Genomic DNA, 17820 nt, shown 5'->3' with positions numbered 1-17820 from the left:
AGACTAAAGTTCATTTATCAAGAACATGGAGGCAGAAAATACGTTGAATCAAAATGCCTCATTGTAAAGAATAGGTTAGTTGAAAAACAGTGTGAACTCCTGTGAATGATGACACTAAACTGAGAGCTTAGAGTTAAAGAGGAAGGAAGCAATAATTGGAAATCTTGACCAACACAGGTCAGCACTGTTCACACGTCGGTGACAAAACACCCTTGTTAAATGTCGTGGGTCCTCCGGGTGCATTCCACGCAGGTGGTAATGGCTTTGCACTGTTGCAGAGGCCAGGGCAGCTGCAGCCCTTGGTAGGGCGAGCACGTGAGCGGGGAAGGGGTAGAGAGAGGGAGAGAGAGAGAGAATAAGCAGGCTCTATGCTGTCAGGGGGGAGCCCGACAAGGGGCTCGATCCCACAAACTGAGATAACATCCTGAGCTGAAGTCAAGAGTCAGACTCTGAACCGTCTGAGCCTCTCAGGTGCCCCGATAGAGCAGAATTTTAATAAAATTACTACACTGCTTTTATGAATGAGGAATTGTAGTTACGATCCCTAACTTCTTACCTTACTGTTTAAGCTCAGGCTTTTGTGTAAAAAAGTTGTAACCCTTGAGGTGTGTGTCTTTCGTTGATAAGAACGGAATAAAGGGATTTGTGTTTTGTTGTCACTTTGGAGCTCGTCAGAAGGACACTGTTTGGGAGACACTGATGCACGTGTCCTTCAGGCAGACCTGCCAACCCAGCACTCAAGTGCCTGGTCCCGGGTGCCGTCAGTTTGGGGTTCCCAGTCGTGCCGTCTCCCTCTTTGTCCCTGGGTGTCCGCTCTCTGAGGCCTTCTTCCCGGTCACGCAGCAGGTGCCTGAGGGCCAGCCGGGAGTGAGCCGGTCTCCACGTCCGGGGTCTGGAACGTGTCTCCTGTTCACTTTGCTGCTTCTAGCGACAAGGCCCATGCCCATCCCCACCCCCACCCCCCCGAAGCCTGGCAGCACGTCACCGATGAGTGTTCTCTGGCTCCTCTTGTCGCCTGCGGTACATGGTGGTCGGGACCAGAACCCAGTCCTCCACCTGGATTACGCTGATAGTGACATCATTTGAGAATTGGATTTTTAAAAGTCACATCCAAATCCATGACTTGTATTTTCTAAAAACGGAAATATTACTGTCCAAGAACTTGACCCAGACTTTATTTCACTTTTTAAAAAATGATGGTGAAACCCATGTAAGTTTGCCCTGTTAGCAGTTTTTACGTACGTTTCAGTGTTCCTTGTATGCGCACCATTGTACGGTGGGCCCTCTAGGGCTTCTTCAGTCCGCGTCACTGGAAGTCGCTGGAGGTCCGCGCTCCCTGGAGGACGACTCTCTGGTCCCCCCAGCCCTGGCCCTGGCGGCCACTGTTCCCGCTGTGTGTGTCTAGGAGCTTGACTGCCGTGATGCCCTCTTGTTACTGGAACCATGGAGTACTTGTCTCTTTTTTTTTTTTTTTTTAATTTTTTTTTTTAAGGTTTTATTTATTTTTGAGACAGAGAGAGACAGAGCATGAACGGGGGAGGGGCAGAGAGAGAGGGAGGCACAGAATCTGAAACGGGCTCCAGGCTCTGAGCTGTCAGCACAGAGCCCGACGCGGGCTCGAACGGACCGCGAGATCGTGACCTGGCTGAAGTCGGACGCTTAACCGACTGAGCCACCCAGGCGCCCCAGTACTTGTCTCTTTATGTCGCTTCTCCTTGGTGGTTATGCCTTGTCCTCTGTGAAGACCTCAGTGGCCTTCCCTGTCTGCCGGTTCAGGTGCGTGACGGGAGGGAGAGAGGCAGCGGGGAGAAGCAAGTCCTCCAGCCCGAGGAGCAGCGTGGGCGCGCTCTGCGCCACCAGACAGGAAGAGCCAGTCCTTGTGTTCCGTGCTAGGGCTGGTGGGATTGTTGTAGTTCTTGGTGCTGTTACAAATCATCTCAAATTTTGTGGCTTCAAACAACATTCTCCATCTCCTAGCTTCTAGAGCGCGGGGATCTGAGTGTGACTTAGCTGGGCCTTCTGGCCCTGGGTCCCTCACGGTACTGCAGGCAAGGTGCTGGTGTGGCACCGCGCTCGCCCGGAACCTCACCCGTGGTGGGTGGACCTGCCTCCAGGTTCACTCAGGTGGTTGCTGCAGGGTTCTGTTCCTCACTGGCCGTCGGATGGAGCCCTCCCTCAGGTTCTCTGCCACGGGGACCTCTCCGTGGGTCTGCTCGCGCTGTGGTGGTGGCTTCGTGGGAGGGAACGGGTGAGGGTAGGGGCAGGTGCGCTGGGTGTAGAGCGTGGGTGGTTGCCCTCCACCAAAAGAGGTGAATTGCTCAAGTTAGTCCCTTTTCTGGGGTTACCCACGTCCAGTGACAGGTTGGGGTGAGGGCTCGGAACACCGGCGTTCTTCTCTCGGTTTGGGAATTCTCCAAGAGGCTGTTCCGGTGCGGGATTGACTAAGGCCTTCGTTCCACCTGCGTGCTGCCCTGTTAGTTCATTTCTTCTTCTGCTTAATCCCGTTTCTTTCACTCTTGTGTTTGGAAGCACTTCTCAGTAAACCTCGTACAAATAAATCCCTGCCTCCGAACCCATCTCCTAGGGGTCCTGACGCACGACTCTGGGCGTTGTACAACCCAGCACGATGCAGGAGCCCTGCTGCCTTTGCGTAGCCGCAGGTGTGCATGTGCGGGTCCAGAGTCCTTTCTCACCGATAGGCGTCTGTGCGGCTCTGTGAATGATGCATTCTGTCTCCCCACTGCTTACTGAGACTGCATCTGGAGTAAGTGATCACCCCAAGCGGACCACATTCAGGTCATTGAAGGACCAGCCCCCACACCTCACCCAGGGCTTCTGAAAATGAAGGCTTCTGCCATGGTGAGCCATTCTGATCTCTTGGGTTGCGGTAAGGTGGCCCGGTCTACTACAGGGGCTCCTGTACACTGTTGCACGGTGGCACACTGCTCCAGGGCACTCTCGTTGTTGCAGGCGGTCTGCAGCGACCTTTGTTAACTGCAGTGGGCGGAGACCAGGCCATCTCCAGTAAGTCCGAAAACAGAAGATAGAAGTATGAGAAACAAAACCATTACAGAACAAGATAAAGGAGAATAACAAGGTAGAGAAGTGTTTATTAGGCACAAAAAACACCTGGAGAAGGAAAAATCGGTAAATCTGACTATGTCAAAACTGAAAACTTAAATATTATGATAAGACAAAACCGTGGGCTGGAAAGAGATCGCTCTATATTCTGATCTTCAGGATTTGATCTAGCACCTACACCAGCTTGTGCAAATCCGCAAGAAAAACAGCACCAAGGAAAAGGATTTGCATAAATAATAAACAGGAGCGGGAAGCAAGCTAGTTGTCATGCATGTGAAACATACCTGAATTTGTAATCAGAAATACAGAGCTACAGGGAGATGACGTTTCATCAATCAGGTTGTCAAAAATCAAACTGTCCGAGAGACGCAAGTGTTGGTAAGGGTTTGGGGACACGGTGTACTTGAATGCCGGCACGAGTGAAGTTGTGTCAGCACTGGGGAACAAGTTGGTAGTATCTAGTCGGGTTGGAGAAAGTCTGGGACGTGTGTACAAGGAGACCTGAAGGCAAGGCACAGGGCTGTGGGTGATTTTTAAAAGGCGCATCAGCAAGGATTGATCAGTTAGGGTTGATACACTGTAACGTTATCCAGCAACTAACTGTGCACTGTAGACACATGGTGAAATCTCAGAGACGGTCTTGAGTAAGAAAAGCAATTTGCAGAAACATCGCGTGTGGCGCTGCTCCCGTGAGTTAGCACAGACACTGTCTGTTCACAGCTGTGCGGCAGAGGGAGAGGGTTTGTTTGTTTGTTTATTTAATTTATTTATTTATTTATTTATTTATTTATTTATTTATTTATTTATTTATTTATGGGACATAGAGAGACAGAGCATGAACGGGGGAGGGGCAGAGAGAGAGGGAGACACAGAATCGGAAACAGGCTCCAGGCTCTGAGCCATCAGCCCAGAGCCTGACGCGGGGCTCGAACTCACGGACCGCGAGATCGTGACCTGCCTGAAGTCGGACGCTTAACCGACTGTGCCACCCAGGCGCCCCGGGAGAGGTTTTTTAAAGCAGAGACTTGAAGAAATACGTTAAAAGTCATAACATTCTCAGTGGTACTTCACTTTGGGAAGGAAGAGGGGGCTGGGAAGCAGAAGCCTTTGCCTTTCCCCCTAACCGTCTGTTTCCAGGCACGTTTGGCTCATCTTCTGTCCTCCCCCACAGTAAACTAAACCGATGACACAGCCACATCCACAGGCTTAGTATAGTTTTGCGTCTTGATCTCTGTGTCGTTGGACACCGTTGGTCATACCTCTGGTAGGGTCTTCTTCCTCGCCCGTGCGTGCCACGGCTCTGTCGCTGTCCCTCCTCAGCCTGCTGCTGCCTGCCTGCCTCTTTATCGCTGTCCTCCTCCCTCCTCCCTCCTGTCCCCAAACGTCAGGGACAGAGTCTGCAACACAGAAGCCTGTCTCCCTTTCCGGTGGTGGCCCCCAGTTCTGTTCCCAGAGGTGACCACTGACGGTAGCTTAATCTTCAGAAATCCGACTGCCCCCGACACACCATGTGCACACGGTGATGTGTGTCTGCTCATATAACACAAGCATACACATGGTGTATGTTCTGCACTTTTTAAAAATCACATGGCCTTTTGATATTTTGTTAGTTCAGTGTGATTTATATTTATCAACATGATAATATAGATCAGCTTTCTTTTTAACAGTTGCTTATTGTTAAGGGTTAAGATTTGTATCTTGAAATGAGAGGTAACACCAAGAACAGGTGACCCTGAGCTCATTTCAGTTCTTGTTAATGAATACTTGTTAGTTTCCTGCCATTTACAAAGGTGGTGTTCTCTTGGGAGGTGTTGGGATAAATGTAGGGCACCATAGGTGAATTATCCTGTTCATCTGGCCAGGCAGACACATGACTCATGTTGATTGTGGAGGACAGAGGTCGGCAGTCTCCAGGGTCTCCAGGGTAGAGACAAGGTGGGGGTGGGGGGGAGGCAGAAGGAAGAAACAGAAGCCCGAGGGCTGGTTGGTCCCAGGAGGAGAGCCAGGCGGTGGGAGGTGCTGCATGCTCAGAAAGGAAGGGGGTGTGGACGGTCAGCAGTGCCACAGCACGAGAAGAAAGTGGCCCTGTGAGGGGTGCTGCTGTCTAGCAGGACACTGGGTGGCTGCCGGAGGAAGAGTGGGGCTGGGGGGACGTCGGGGCATCTGTGTGAACGGTAGTGGGAAACTTCCCGACACAGGCCATTTCCCTCATGGTCTGCTTTCAGTGAAGAGTGGCTGAGATTATTGGAACGTTTATTCCTGAGTGAGGAATTATTTTTATTACCTTCCTCAACATCAGAAGTGTTTGTTATTTGGAAGCACGCCTGTCTGATTCGTACTTCTTAGACTTTTTAAAAAATGATTTTTAATGTTTTATTTATTTTGAGAGAGGGAGAGAGAATGAGAGCGCATGCATGCTTGCAGCAGGGAGGGGCAGAGAGAGAGAGAGAGAGAGAGAGAGAGAGAGAGAGAGAGAGAGAGAGAGGAAGAGAGAGAGAATCCCAAACAGGCTCCGCACCATCAGCACAGAGTCCCGCTTGGGGCTTGAACCCACGAACCATGAGATCTTGACCTGAGCTGAAACGAAGAGTCAGATGCTCAACCAACTGAGCCACCCAGGTGCCCTGATTTGATTCTCATTTCAGAAATAAATAGAATGAGACAGTTATGTCCTTTGGAGGTGAACCGTCTCCAGATTTGTAGGTTAAAAATCGGGAGTAATACTAAGTTTTGAGGTAAAAAACAGATACTTAAGTGATTTCATAGAGACATACAATTGATATAATTTCAGTTAATATAAAACGTGTGTGATTTTAACAAGCAGATAGTTTCAGTTGGAAGTGAAATTTGCTTATGGAATTGGCCCCATCTGTTGGAGCGCCATCAGCAGACTTGCTTTTCTGTGCTGAGGCTTTTTGTCTCTTTAGAATACATTTTATTCAGGGGGGCGGGGAATACATTCTTCTGTTTCTGCTGAAGAAGTCTGTGCTGTTAAAGCTGGGCTCTCGTGAATGACCCGATTGCCTGATTTCAGGTGTTTACTGACTCAGAGCAGTCAGTCCCCCGTGGAGCCTTTTTCTTTTTAAAACCTTGCACAGAAACCATTTTTAAAGGATTCTTTCATGGTCTTGAAATTTCTTGGTCACGTCCTAGGGGAACAATTACTGAATTTCTGCACCCAGGTCTCTGTCAGTTCTGAGGGATTAATTGGCCTGGGACTAAGTTGGGTGTGGTCTGGCCTTCGGAAAAACATTCCGATAACATCACCAAAAAATTATAATACCTGTTCTGTAACCACAAGTCTTGGTTTCAGTGACGTCTTTAGATTTTCCAGTACAACACGTGTGTCCGTTTGTGTGTCTGTGTGCTGGGGAGGGTGATCTACCCGTTTCGGGAGTGGCCTGCGGGAGGTGGTCTTGGTTAAGTCAATGAGCACAGGCGGGGCCGCGGGTGGGCCCACAGCAGAGCTTGGGTACGGTGATTGTGAGGTCGATCAATTCACTTGGGGCTTGAGAAGACACATGTCTGGTGTGACTTCGGTACACTTGGCCTCTTTGTTAGGGGTTTAAAATGACACCCTCGAATTTCCAGTCATCTTCCATTCAGGCTCTTCGTGCCCAGCACTGTGCTTGCCAGACAGCACAGGTCCACGGGTTTCTGGAGCAGCTGACCCGGTCCAGTAAGAATAGGTATTCTCCCTGCTCCCTCCCCTTGCTTCCCTGTGTACTCAGAGCACACGGCGACTGAAGGAAAGTCCAGTCGTTAGACTTGTTTTTTTAAAACTTGAATCTGCTGTTTTTCTAACTTTATGAGCAGGAAGCCCTGCCCCTTATTAACTGTGTGACTTTGTCTCACTTTTCTCTGTAAAATAGGGGAAACTCCTTCATCTGGTGATTACGAACATTGCACGAGATAGGTTTGTAAACTTGCTTGGCACGTAAGTGCTGGCTGAGATGGTTGTTTTCATTTAGATGTGGTTCTTCTAGGCTCACGGAGGGCATGGGCCCGGCAGAGACGAAATAACAGGAATGTGCCGTTGGGGGCAGCTTCACAGACAAAATGGGTTTGGGTGGAACCTGCAGGGTTGGATCAAATTCAACAGGTTGAAAAGGGTGATGGTCTTAAGTTGTTTCTCTGAATATTCTTAAATATTCACAAATTTCCAAATCAATTGGCTTGAAAGTGGTTCTTCAGTGTTTGACTTCAGATGTAATTAATATAAGTTGAAAGACATTTGGGATCTATTGAAAACAATCTAAATTAGGGAAGTATACTACGACTTTCTACGCTGATGGAAAGAAATCTTCTGTGTCTGTACTGTCATCCAGTATGGTAGTCACTAGCCATATTGAGCACTTGAACTGAATTTTAAATTTTATTTACTGTCATTTAAACTTGAAATAAAACGGCCATATGCGGCTGCCATGTTGGAGGAGCACAAAAGTGAGCTTAAAATGAAATGAATTCGTTTCCAAAGAAATAGAATACAAATAAAAATTTCTAATCAGTTAATTCTTTTGTGATTTGTAAATTCATCATGTGACGCTCTTTGCTTTGTTGTAGGGTCTCCAACTGAGAAACACGGCACTGTTTCCCTGCACTCTACCCACCTATCGCTGGACTTCTGTCGTAACAAGTTGGCAGACACTGGCTGGAAGTGGGCTGCGATAGAACATGCCAGTATCAGTGCTGACACAAGAGCCTAACAAGTGCCAACTTACAGATGATTACGCATTTTGAATTCTAATGAACTGTTTTAACCTTCAGGAAGAATTGTAAAGACCTGTACATAGCACAACATGATCCGGATAATATATATACTATTCATGTACATCCACAGATACACCTTGTACCAAATAATGCTTTCTTGTAGTAGAATAAGAATCGTGTAAATTCTAAAAGATTTTAGCAGGTTTTCTTTCCCTCTTCATTGTTTCTTATCAGTTTTAAAAGACTCCTTAAAGCATGTCAGATGAAAAACAATTAGGATTACAAGTTTCCATTTAATTTCCTTTAAACCATTGAGGCTTCATTAAACTCTTTTCACTTACTAAACTTTTGTATCTTCTTTGTTTTGACACACTCCCCTTTGCTTTTATCTCTTCTATCTGCCAGAAAGTTTTCAAATCATTTAGTTCCAATACTGAAATACTTAATAAGCAACTACTTGATTTTTAATGATGACTTCAGAGGAGTGGTCATCACCAGGTGCTTTGTCCTTTTGTACCCTAGTTGTACCGTCTCTTGGGTTGGTTGTAGCAATAACATGTTTTGGCTGTTGAGAGCTCTTGAACTCAGTCATTATCCCTGAGAACTAAAAAGAGTCAGTTCAGAATCCAACTTAACTGAAATTTGCCCCACATGGTGCAGAAGTCTGGTTTGGTTTTGCTTTTGCCCCCCAGTTCCCTGCCGTTAAGGTCGGGTGGATTACGGTGTGCACTGCGCAGGCTTTCTGCGTCACTTGCGGGTTCGCGAGGACAGACGCTGTTGACCCCGTGTCCCCTTCTCCTGAGCCCTTCGTGTTTCTTTGCCTCTATTCTTCTATACTGCAGGTTTTTTCTCACTTATTGTACAAAGAAATTGCGATGTATATTTTCATGTAATTTGATTTTGGAATTCTGTCACCTTATGTAGTGAGTTCTTCCAAAATACAATTTTTTTCCAATAATTGTCAAGTTGTTGGCTTTTATTGTATTGAATGAAGGTTATAATACTGAATGCCAGAGAAATGCAGTTTAGAAAAATCTCAGGTTGATTCCTTATGCAAACAGACTTATACTTGAAAATCCCATGGCCGTGGCAGTGGATGTATTGGGCTCTATCTAGGTTCTTATGTGGATCTCAAAGCACTACAGGGGTGTGAATGCTTTGCTGTTTGACATATAGATTCTGTCACTGACATAGTGCACTTGGATTTTATTAATGTTTGAGCATAAGCATATTTCATATCATGTTTTCTAAAACAGCTTCAGGAAATGATGAAGTGAACGTGTGCAGTGTTAACGGCAGGCCCAGGTTCCTCTATGTTGGGTGTGAGGTTGGGATTGGGAAGTAGTAGTTGGCCTGTAAGAGACAGAACTCGAGACGGTACCAGATGGGACACAATTCTGTGAGAATTGGTGCGTCTCTGCTCTGTGGGGCTTGGAGAGACGCTTTGGCAGAGAGTGAAGGGATCCCTATGAGTAGCCCCATCCTCTGTGGACTCTGCAGGTCCTTTCTGAAGCAGAAGTAAAATGGTTGAGGATGTAGACACAGTAGAGAGTGATTTTTCTAAACACCTGTCTGTTCCCCACTCTGAAACATTATAAAATCCCATACATGTGTAATTGCTGAGTGTGAAAATTGTTTGATTTGATTTACTGCAGCCAGTTTTCTTCGAGAACTTCATTTGGGACTCCCCCCCCCCCCCCCCCCCGCCAAAATTCTAAAACTTGTTGCCCCAAAGTGCTGGTAGTGCACACGCGCCTGGGATTTGAATGCAGTCCCTCTTACTCTTACATCAGAAACTGTCCACATGGTGGCTGCTTGTGGCAGAATGGAGTCTGAACTTTGCTCTCCCGTTGCTGTGATTCTGCTAGTGATCTGTCAAGTTAAAACCTGGGACTTGACTCTTCAGGGAGCGGCAAATGACCTAGTAACTCAGGGACAACTCTTACTGAACTTTAAGTGCCACTTAAATGCAGGTACCTTGGAGTAACCATGTGTGTTTTGGGGCTAGATCCTGGGGAGTCAAAGGGGGAGCCAGGAACGAGGGCCCCTCCCTTCCCGCTCTTTTCCACCTGGCGCCCTGGCGTGCTGCATGTGGACACACAGGCCTGGGGGGGGGGCGGGGAGGGTTGTGTGTGACTTCTTCTCTGCCAGGGGCATCACCTGTGCCTTTCCCTGTGTTCATCTGACAGTGTGAACTTAGCGCCTCCATATTTGATATTAAACCACTCTCAGGTGACACTGATCCAGGTGGCTTTTGCCCCACCAGTGCCTCATCACTAGTGTGAGGTGAGTCCTCTCTGTTCTAGGAAAAGGATTTTTCTCCCTAACTCTGTGCCAACTGTCAACAACATCTACACAGTCTTACGGGTTTTAGGACTGTTGGCTATTTCCTAAATTGATTCCAAGTTCTGGTAAAGGCTTCCAGATTTCAGTCTGTGCTCATACGGGATGTATGATCTCAGTGGCTTTCTGGCCTCCTTCTGTGAGTTTAAAATCCACGAGAGATTGGTTCCCTTGTCATTACGAGGCACTCTCTCCGTGAGGGTATTCCACTCGTTCTTTGATCACGTGGGTGTCCTGGTATCCTTAATGGCCTTCATTCTCGGTTGTGAAATTTTATTTCATATGCTCACCACCCTCTACGAATCTGCACACTTGGGGTTGTGGTGCTTGTGGATCTATTTTTTCCCGTCTGGTCTCCAGTTGGTGGAATTGCCTTCTTTGTACTTACTGCCACTTCTCAGCATCTCTGAAATCTGACATAATGTTGCGTCATTCCAGTTTTTTGTTGTTGTTGTTTTTTTTTTTTTTTTTTTTAGTTCTGTAACTTGTTGATTGTATTTAACTATGTGAGTTCTGTTGTGATGTTTGCTGTATTGTAAAGCACCTCCATCGTGTGGTGGATGCTGTGTAAATCAATAAATGATCACTTAGAGGCTGTATCATGAGCTATTTTGGTTTTAGGATGCAGGTCTCAAAAGCAAGTTGTGGGATTCTTTCGAAACAGCACATGATACCAAAAGGTCCACAAGGGAATCTTGATAAAGGACTTTTAAAACTTCATTTAAAGAAGGAACCAGAGGGTGGGAAGTTGACTTCTGACCTGCTACGATGGTCTTAAGATTTCCAGTACGGGGCCAAGCAGCATCAGGTACCTGCTGATGAAGGGCCTTGAATGAAATGAGCATGTGTTAGCGTGTTTCGGGGACTTTGTCTTTAGCCTGAAGCGGCTCTACCACAGACATAAGCTAGAAGGCGGGGAACCCAGACCTGAGCGTGGACCGGAAGAGCCCACGGGCACCACCTCAAGCCCACCACCTTCCCTCCTCCACACGGATGGGCGAACGTGGCCCCAGGTAGCACCAGGCTCACTTAGCAAGTTAGCATAAAAGGGGCAAGACCGAGCACTTTTTCCCGCCCTTAAAAGGGTGTCCCTGTCTACCTTTCTACCCTGTGCCCTCACGTGGAGTTCACGTGGATTTACGGTGTGAGGTAGTGTTTGTGTTGATAAATGATGCCGGTGGCCGCCAAGGCCGCCTCCTTGCGACCTGAGAAAAGAACAAGAAGCCAGATCTCTTAATGAGAGCTGTGTTAGAAACAAGAAGAAAATCGTCCTTGACAGCAGTCCGGGGAAGGTTCGGGGTCATTTTCAGAGTTTAATTTTACTGATAAAAAATTTTTCTGGAGGACTGGAAGCCCCAACAGGGTTCAGTTTGCAGAGCAAATTATTTCCAGGATAAGCTACTTTTGGTTGCTCCGTTTCAGATGTGTGCAACATGACTGCCAAGGTAGGGGTAACTTTTCTTTTTTGGTCTCATTTAGTCTGCATGCCCCACTGAGCCATAGTGACATGATGAAAGAATTCCGCTTCCTGTTCACACAGGTGGAATAAATCAGGAGAAGGAAGAAGCTTTCACAAAAGGCAGCAGACACAGCTTAGACCTAGGAGCTGCTCAGAGAATCCTAGGCAAGACCCTTGATATTTCCCCCTTGCCGGCAGCATCCATTAGGAGGAAGCAGGAGAGCGCTCCGTGTGCCCAGCAACACCTCGTTTGTTCCCAAGGAGCGCCAGAAACCGTATTCCTACTGGTGGAGCTTGCACTTTATGGCAGGCTGGTGCAAGGCACATTCTCACAAGGGTCCTCCAAAGTAGTAGTTTCTCATGAGGAAAACGGGTTCGGATCAGCGTGGCAAGACTGCAGAGCGAGTACGTTTCCGGCGAGGATTCGGTTCCAGGGCCTTGCTTCCTCGCTTCTGTGCTGGGTGCTGCTCCCTCCCTAGCAGGTGGTTCTTCCTTCCCAAGGTCACCCGGGGGAGCACGTGTTGAGGCCCGTAGTGGAACCTAATTCGCTGGCCCACGGGTCCAGTGGTTCCCTCCCTTCCCCTCTCTACCAGGACCTGGCACCTCCTCCCCGGGAAGAGCCTGTGCCCTTGTGCCCTAGGCGGTCTGTGGTGACCCTTCACACACCTCGTGTTCCCCGTCCCGGACAGCCGAGTTTCTCCTTATCTGAGCAAAGCCCGAGTCACATCTAAAGTGAACCATGTTCAGGCGCTCAGACATCTTGCCTGACCTTGTGAGCTGCCGGGAATCCTGTTGGCTGCTGGAGTTGTCTGATGCTTTGTTTCACAGGCTCTGTAGCTCAGGGGTTTCCAGCTAGTAGGAGTCCCCTTGGAAGACAAGGGCCCAGATCAGGTCAGAGATGGAGTCCTGGTACCAGCATCTCTAGGAGGAGGGCTCTCACTTCTGAGAGAAGGCTTGGTGAGGGCAGGTCATGGTTATGACAAGGAGGCAGACAAGCCCTTGAGTTGACTAGGCCCCTTAGGGGAGCTTTCATTCGCTGCAGGCATCTAGTCCAAGCAGGCGGGAAGGGCACAGATTTGTTTCTTCCTGCATGTGTGCTGCTCTCCCTGGTTTCCATCACGTTCTCAGGGGTTCGTGATCCTCCGGATGTCCTGTCCCCCTGTAGAAACTGCTGTAGGACCTGAGAGGGCAGCTTGCAGGGTCCTGCCCTGATCAACACAGCAGGTCAGTTGCAGAGCCCGATGTGAACCCCGTCCCCTTGACTGCTGGTGTAGCTCGTGGCGGGAACGACTCCTCAAACATACCGAGCACCTGCTGCGTGTCACATGCCAGGGTGGTGCTGGTGGGACAAAGACACGTGGTCTGATGCAAAAGCAGGCACCGGCTGTGGCAGAGTCCCCAAGCACTTTTAGGTCATCGGTAGGGCACTCAAAGCAGATGAGCTTGGCAGGCCACACTCATGAGCCCAGTGGCCCGCCGTGCAGCACCTCTAAACCACTGTCGACAGACTAGGAGGCTCTGAGCCATGGCAGCTCAGTAGCCTGGCAAATTCTCCCCTGCCCACGTGCCCACCCCAGCTGGACATCATGTCCCTGAGCACACCACTGCCCTGACACATTCGCCCTCTCCCCTTCCATCCCCTGGGGACCTCAGCCAGAACTCCTCCCCCTTCCTCAGAACCCGAACCCTGGGACGGTGTGGACTCCACATTGCTCCTCTGCCAACTTACAGATGCTAACCCTCCGTAGCACTCAGGCTTCTCTGCCTTCGGACGCTCCCCCTCTGCTGTTCTGACCCCTCCTCTCACCCACGCTTCTTCCTCAGCTCTTGTCCCCGGTCACCACTTCCCCTGCAGTCCTGGATGCTTCTAGGAATGGGGACCATCAGCCTTCCTTGGATTCTCCTCTGTATGACAGTCTGTTTAGAAGGGTCTCCTGCTGTCTGCTTGCCATAGCCTTTAGCCCTCTCTCCTGCTGTTGGTCACCCCATGTTCCCTGAAGGCTTTGGTTCCTTGGCTCCCTACCTGTCCATCCCAATACTGAATCTGGCCGGCTTCCCGGCTTCTCGCTTTCACTGCGCTGGCGGGTTCCACGCCCCGTCCTGGGCCGTGTCAAGCCCCAGCACTACTGAACATAGGAGTCCAGTTTGCCACCCCAACAACAGGGCCCACCCGGGTCCTCGATATGGCTGAGACCCAGGTTTCAGGTTTCATGACCCTTACTACACCAGCCCCTGCGGTCTGCACCTGAGTTGCCTTCGCAACGCACTCCCCGCCTGTGTGGCAGGAGACCTTGGGCACCGGGGAACACGGTCATCTGCACTCTCAGCGCCTGCAGCCAGGCGGGGTTCTGCTCGGAGGGTGCCCGTCCACACGCACAGGAGACACGCGGGGCAGCCCCTCTGGCCCGACGCCTCTCCCAGATCTCTCGGCTCTCTCCGGTCCCGTGCCACCAACTGATGTCATCGAGCGGCGTCCTGATGTCTCTCCGCCTCTTCCGTCCGTCTGCCTGCACGCTTGTCCTTGGTCCCAGGGGTTTACCCGAGTAAGACCCTGCCCCGGGGTCCGCAGTGGGGTCCGCACGGAGGCCTGGGTGTGGTGCGCGGTGGGGTCCAGAGTGAGCTCAGCGGTGGGGCCGGGGTGGGGTCTGCGGTGGGGTCCGCGGTGAGGTCCAGAGTGAGCTCCGCGGTGTGGTCCGGGATGGGGTCCGCGGTGGGGACCGCGGTAGGGTCCGGGGCGAGATCCGAGGTGAGGTCCAGAGTGAGCTCCTAGGTGTGGTCCTCGGTGTGGTCCGCGGTGGGGTCCGGGGTGGAATCCGGGGTGTGGTCCGCGGTGGGGTCCGCAGTGGGGTACCGGGTGCGGTCCGTGGTGAGGTCCACGGTGGGATCCAGGGTGCAGTTCCGTGTGGGGTCTAGGTGCAGTCCGCGGTGGGGTCTGGCGTGGGATCCGGGGTGCGGTCCGGGGTAAGGTCCGCAGTGGTGTCCGGTGTGGGGTCCGGTGTGAGGTCCGCGGTGCGGTCCGGGGTGAGGTCTGCGGTGGGGTCTGGGGTGGGATCTGGGGTGCGGTCCACCGTGGGGTCAGGGGTGGGGTCCGTGGTGGTGTTTGGGTGGGGCCCGGGGTGCGGTCCAGTGTGGGGTCCGGGTGGTGTCCGGTATGGGGTCCGGTTGGGGTGCGGGGTGGGGTCCGCGGTGGGGTGCGGAGTGGGGTCCACGGTGGGGTGCGGAGTGGGTCTTCTGAACTCCGTCCGCGGTGGGGTCCGCATCCAGTCCCTGGCCCGGTTCCCGCCTCCTCTCCCGCAGCCTCGGCCCCTGCCCGTCGCCAACGCGCCGCGAGACCACAGAGTCACGCTCCCGACCGCCTCCCCGCCAGGTTTCTCCAAGGAGCAGGGTCCGCTCGCCGTGTGCATCCCGTCCAGGGCCCTGTCTGGGCCGCGGCCACGGTTGGCTGCCGGCGCGCACCCGCGCCTCGAAGGTGTGAGGAGCTGAGAGGCCTCCGCCCGCCGGCCGCCGCCCGCCCGCGCTCCCTCCGCCCTCCCGCTTCCCGAGACTCTCGCGAGACCCGCGGCCTCGGGTCCGCGCCGCCCCGCTTGCGCGGCGCACTTCTCGCGAGGCTGCAGCAGGGCCGGCCCGACATGGCGGAAGGTAGGGTGTGTGGGGGGCGGCGCGGGAAGGCGCGCAGCGGTGGCGGCGCTGCAGGCCGGGGCGACGGGGCCTTGCGCGGGCCGGCCGGCCGGCCGTGCTCGCCGGGGCGCGGCGGGGCTCGCGGGCCGTCCTGCCCCGCCTGTGTGAGAGCCGCGGAAGGGCTGGCGGGTGGGCGTCCTGAGCGCGGCTGCTGAGGCGACGCCCCTCGGGCGCCCCCCACCCCGCGGGCCGCGGCGGCTGCCGGGCGGGGGCCGGGCGGGGCGCGGCGGGCGGCCCTAGGGACTCGCCGCGCCGGCGGGGACGTCAGCTTCTCGGGAAACCGAAACTGCTGTCCTGGCACGTCCCGCATCCGGCCGGGCTGGGCTCGGTGCGCCGGCCGGGAGGCTGCCCCCAGGTGGCGGAGGGGCCGGCCAAGGTCACGCCGCGCGGACCTCCGCCCTGTCGCCTGTCCTCGGGTCCTTCCCTTCTCCTGGTGCGCTCTTTAGGGCGCTGCAGGCCGGCGATGGGGCCTCTCTGGCGCTGCCTCCCTGAGCCGAGCAGAATCGGAGCCCTCCTTGTCAAAACCGGGTCGTGCAGGTGCAGGTGCAGGTGCGGGGCGAGAGACCAAGATGGGCACCGTCGCTTCGCCCATTAGCCTCATTGTCGGAGGAAAATGCTCCTTTTGTGCTTAACGCTTATTGAGTGACCGCGGTGTGCTGGTCCTGAGCTGAGCTTTGTCTGAATCCATCTTTCCTTGGATCTTAAAATTGGGCGGCGCATGGCAGTTTGCAGGCTTTTCTCATTTTGGACTAGACTTGCGCACAACCTTGTGAAGGAGGGCTGCGCGTGTGTTACTTACACTTCGTAGACAGAGAGACTGGGGCCAAAGCTGTGGAGACGGCCGGGACTGGCACCCGGCTTTTGCCTTGGGTCTTTACCATGGTCGACGTAGTAACTCGAGGCGAATATCGAAGGCAGAAGAGGCATAAAAAGCAGAAAGAAAGTGCAGGTATCCCACGAAGCCGGTTTTTGGGTAAATCACAGGATGTTGGGCGCAGGCAGCCAGTGGAATGGAAGGGCAGGATAGACGGCAGGAGGAAGGCCTTAAGTGGGTGCTTCTGTGCTGGAAGAGAAGTGGGGAGTGTCGGCGAGCACGTTACCAGGACTGAAGTGTGCGGCTGCAGGCTTAGCACTCAGCAGGTTTGCTGAGCACCTGCTCTCCTGTGCAGTCAGGTTCCAGCCACAGGGATCTCCTGCAGGCTGAGTGTGACGATGGGTCATCTTGCAGGCGCGTTGAGGGCCATTTAGCTAGCGGAGGATGCACCTGACCCAAAACGTCCTTTCAGGGTTACATTGGCAAAGAGATCACGGGTAGGTAAGAAGCATAGGCATGGGGTTCTGACTTACAGTTTTTCTTGTGTTCCAGTTTGTTCCGGTTTCAGCTTTTGGCAAACAATGTTGCAAAACTTCAGCTAGGAAGAATGAGGGAAGCATTCTAGTCCAGTTAGCCCCTTGACCTGAAGGTGTGTGTTATGTGGAGGAGGGCAAGTGTAGCTAGAAAGGGCTTCTCCTTGTGTATTGTTGTTTAATGCTGCTTGTATCTTAATCAGAATTTGTCAGAACTGTCCACGCTTGTTCTGAAATACTCATTTAAATGTAAACAAATAGCAAAAATCTCTGGCCTGTAACAGGTGGATTATCTGTGAGCACATCCTATGGGAACTTCCCGACAGTGGGTTTTGTTGGTGCTGCGAGTGTGTGAACACGCGGGAGATGGGGCCTCGGAATAGTAAACAGAACCTGGAGGGACGGAGCACACGCTTTTCTTGCAGTGTGACTCTTTGAGAAACCAGCCTTTTTCCCTTCTGTCTGTCCGCGGGTATTGGTTTAACCAGAAATATTTAGCTAAAATCTGTCCTGAAACTGGTTTTCATTTCCGCTCTACGCGTGTAGCTGTAGTGCTGATTTAAACTTGCTTCGTCACTCAAACAAGTCCTTCCGGCTTTGCTTTTTCTCCTTGATTGTGCTTACTCACAGCCTCCTTTTACAGCTTCCACTGTTCCCTTTAAAACATCAGTCGGATCCCATCTCTTTCACTCCTCTCTATACACCTGCCCTGCACACCCCCTCTCCACTCCCGTGGCTCTCCATGATCTTAAAATATATTCCAGAGCCTTCCAGTGCCTGTTCCAGCAAGGTCTGCCCCCGGTTAGTAGAGCAGCCTCGTTCCCCGCGTCTTCTCAGCCACCGTGCTCCAGCCATGCCAACCCTCGCTGTTGTTTGTGCGTTCCCAGCATGCTTCTGCGTCTCCCATCTTTGTCCTTGTGGCCCCCACGGCCTGGCACGGTCTCTCAGTTTCTGCACACAGCTAACTGATCTATTTGGGTGTCTGTTCGGTTCTCACCTCTTTGGAGATCTTCCTTGGTTATTTTTTAAATTGCTTTACTAGAATATAAACCTCATGAGGGCGGGGACTTCTGTCTTGTTCACTGCTGTCTCTCCCGACTTGGAATCACGCATTGGAAAGAACCGTTGATCTATTGAGCGTCATTTACCGGACATCAAGGGAAGTTGCCTGGATACATCCTTCGTCTCTTGGCAAGGAAGCG

The 17820-nt window shown here is 51.9% G+C and overlaps 2 protein-coding genes and 1 long non-coding RNA gene across 8 annotated transcripts in view; 2 read left to right on the top strand and 1 right to left on the bottom strand.

The window, feature by feature from the left end:
• The window catches only part of UBE2G1 (ubiquitin conjugating enzyme E2 G1), a 105417-nt gene extending 97281 nt beyond the window's left edge, over positions 1-8136 (top strand). For all 4 annotated transcript variants that reach the window (XM_045044972.1, XM_023243636.2, XM_045044973.1 and 1 more), the window contains one exon: positions 7645-8136. In XM_045044972.1, coding sequence (XP_044900907.1) covers positions 7645-7752 — 108 coding nt within the window. In that variant the 3' untranslated portion in view covers positions 7753-8136. The remainder of the gene's footprint in view (positions 1-7644) is intronic.
• Positions 8137-8641: 505 nt separating this feature from the next.
• On the bottom strand, positions 8642-15821 carry LOC123382024. Its single transcript, XR_006589780.1, has 2 exons — positions 13839-15821; positions 8642-12932 (listed from the first exon to the last, which is right to left on the bottom strand). It is a non-coding gene; the product is annotated as an uncharacterized LOC123382024 (long non-coding RNA).
• ANKFY1 (ankyrin repeat and FYVE domain containing 1) overlaps positions 15123-17820 on the top strand; it is a 74004-nt gene continuing 71306 nt past the window's right edge. For 2 of the 3 annotated variants that reach the window (XM_019817008.3, XR_006589779.1), the window contains exon 1: positions 16006-16220. In XM_019817008.3, the coding sequence (XP_019672567.1) occupies positions 16151-16220 (70 nt within the window). In that variant the 5' untranslated portion in view covers positions 16006-16150. Of the gene's footprint in view, positions 15233-16005; positions 16221-17820 lie in introns of those variants that run through there. The other variant, XM_045044970.1, reaches the window with a different exon arrangement.

Source organism: Felis catus, chromosome E1, assembly GCF_018350175.1.
Source record: "Felis catus isolate Fca126 chromosome E1, F.catus_Fca126_mat1.0, whole genome shotgun sequence".
NCBI classification, from domain to species: Eukaryota; Metazoa; Chordata; class Mammalia; order Carnivora; family Felidae; genus Felis; species Felis catus.
This window is presented reverse-complemented; position numbering and strand designations above follow the sequence as displayed.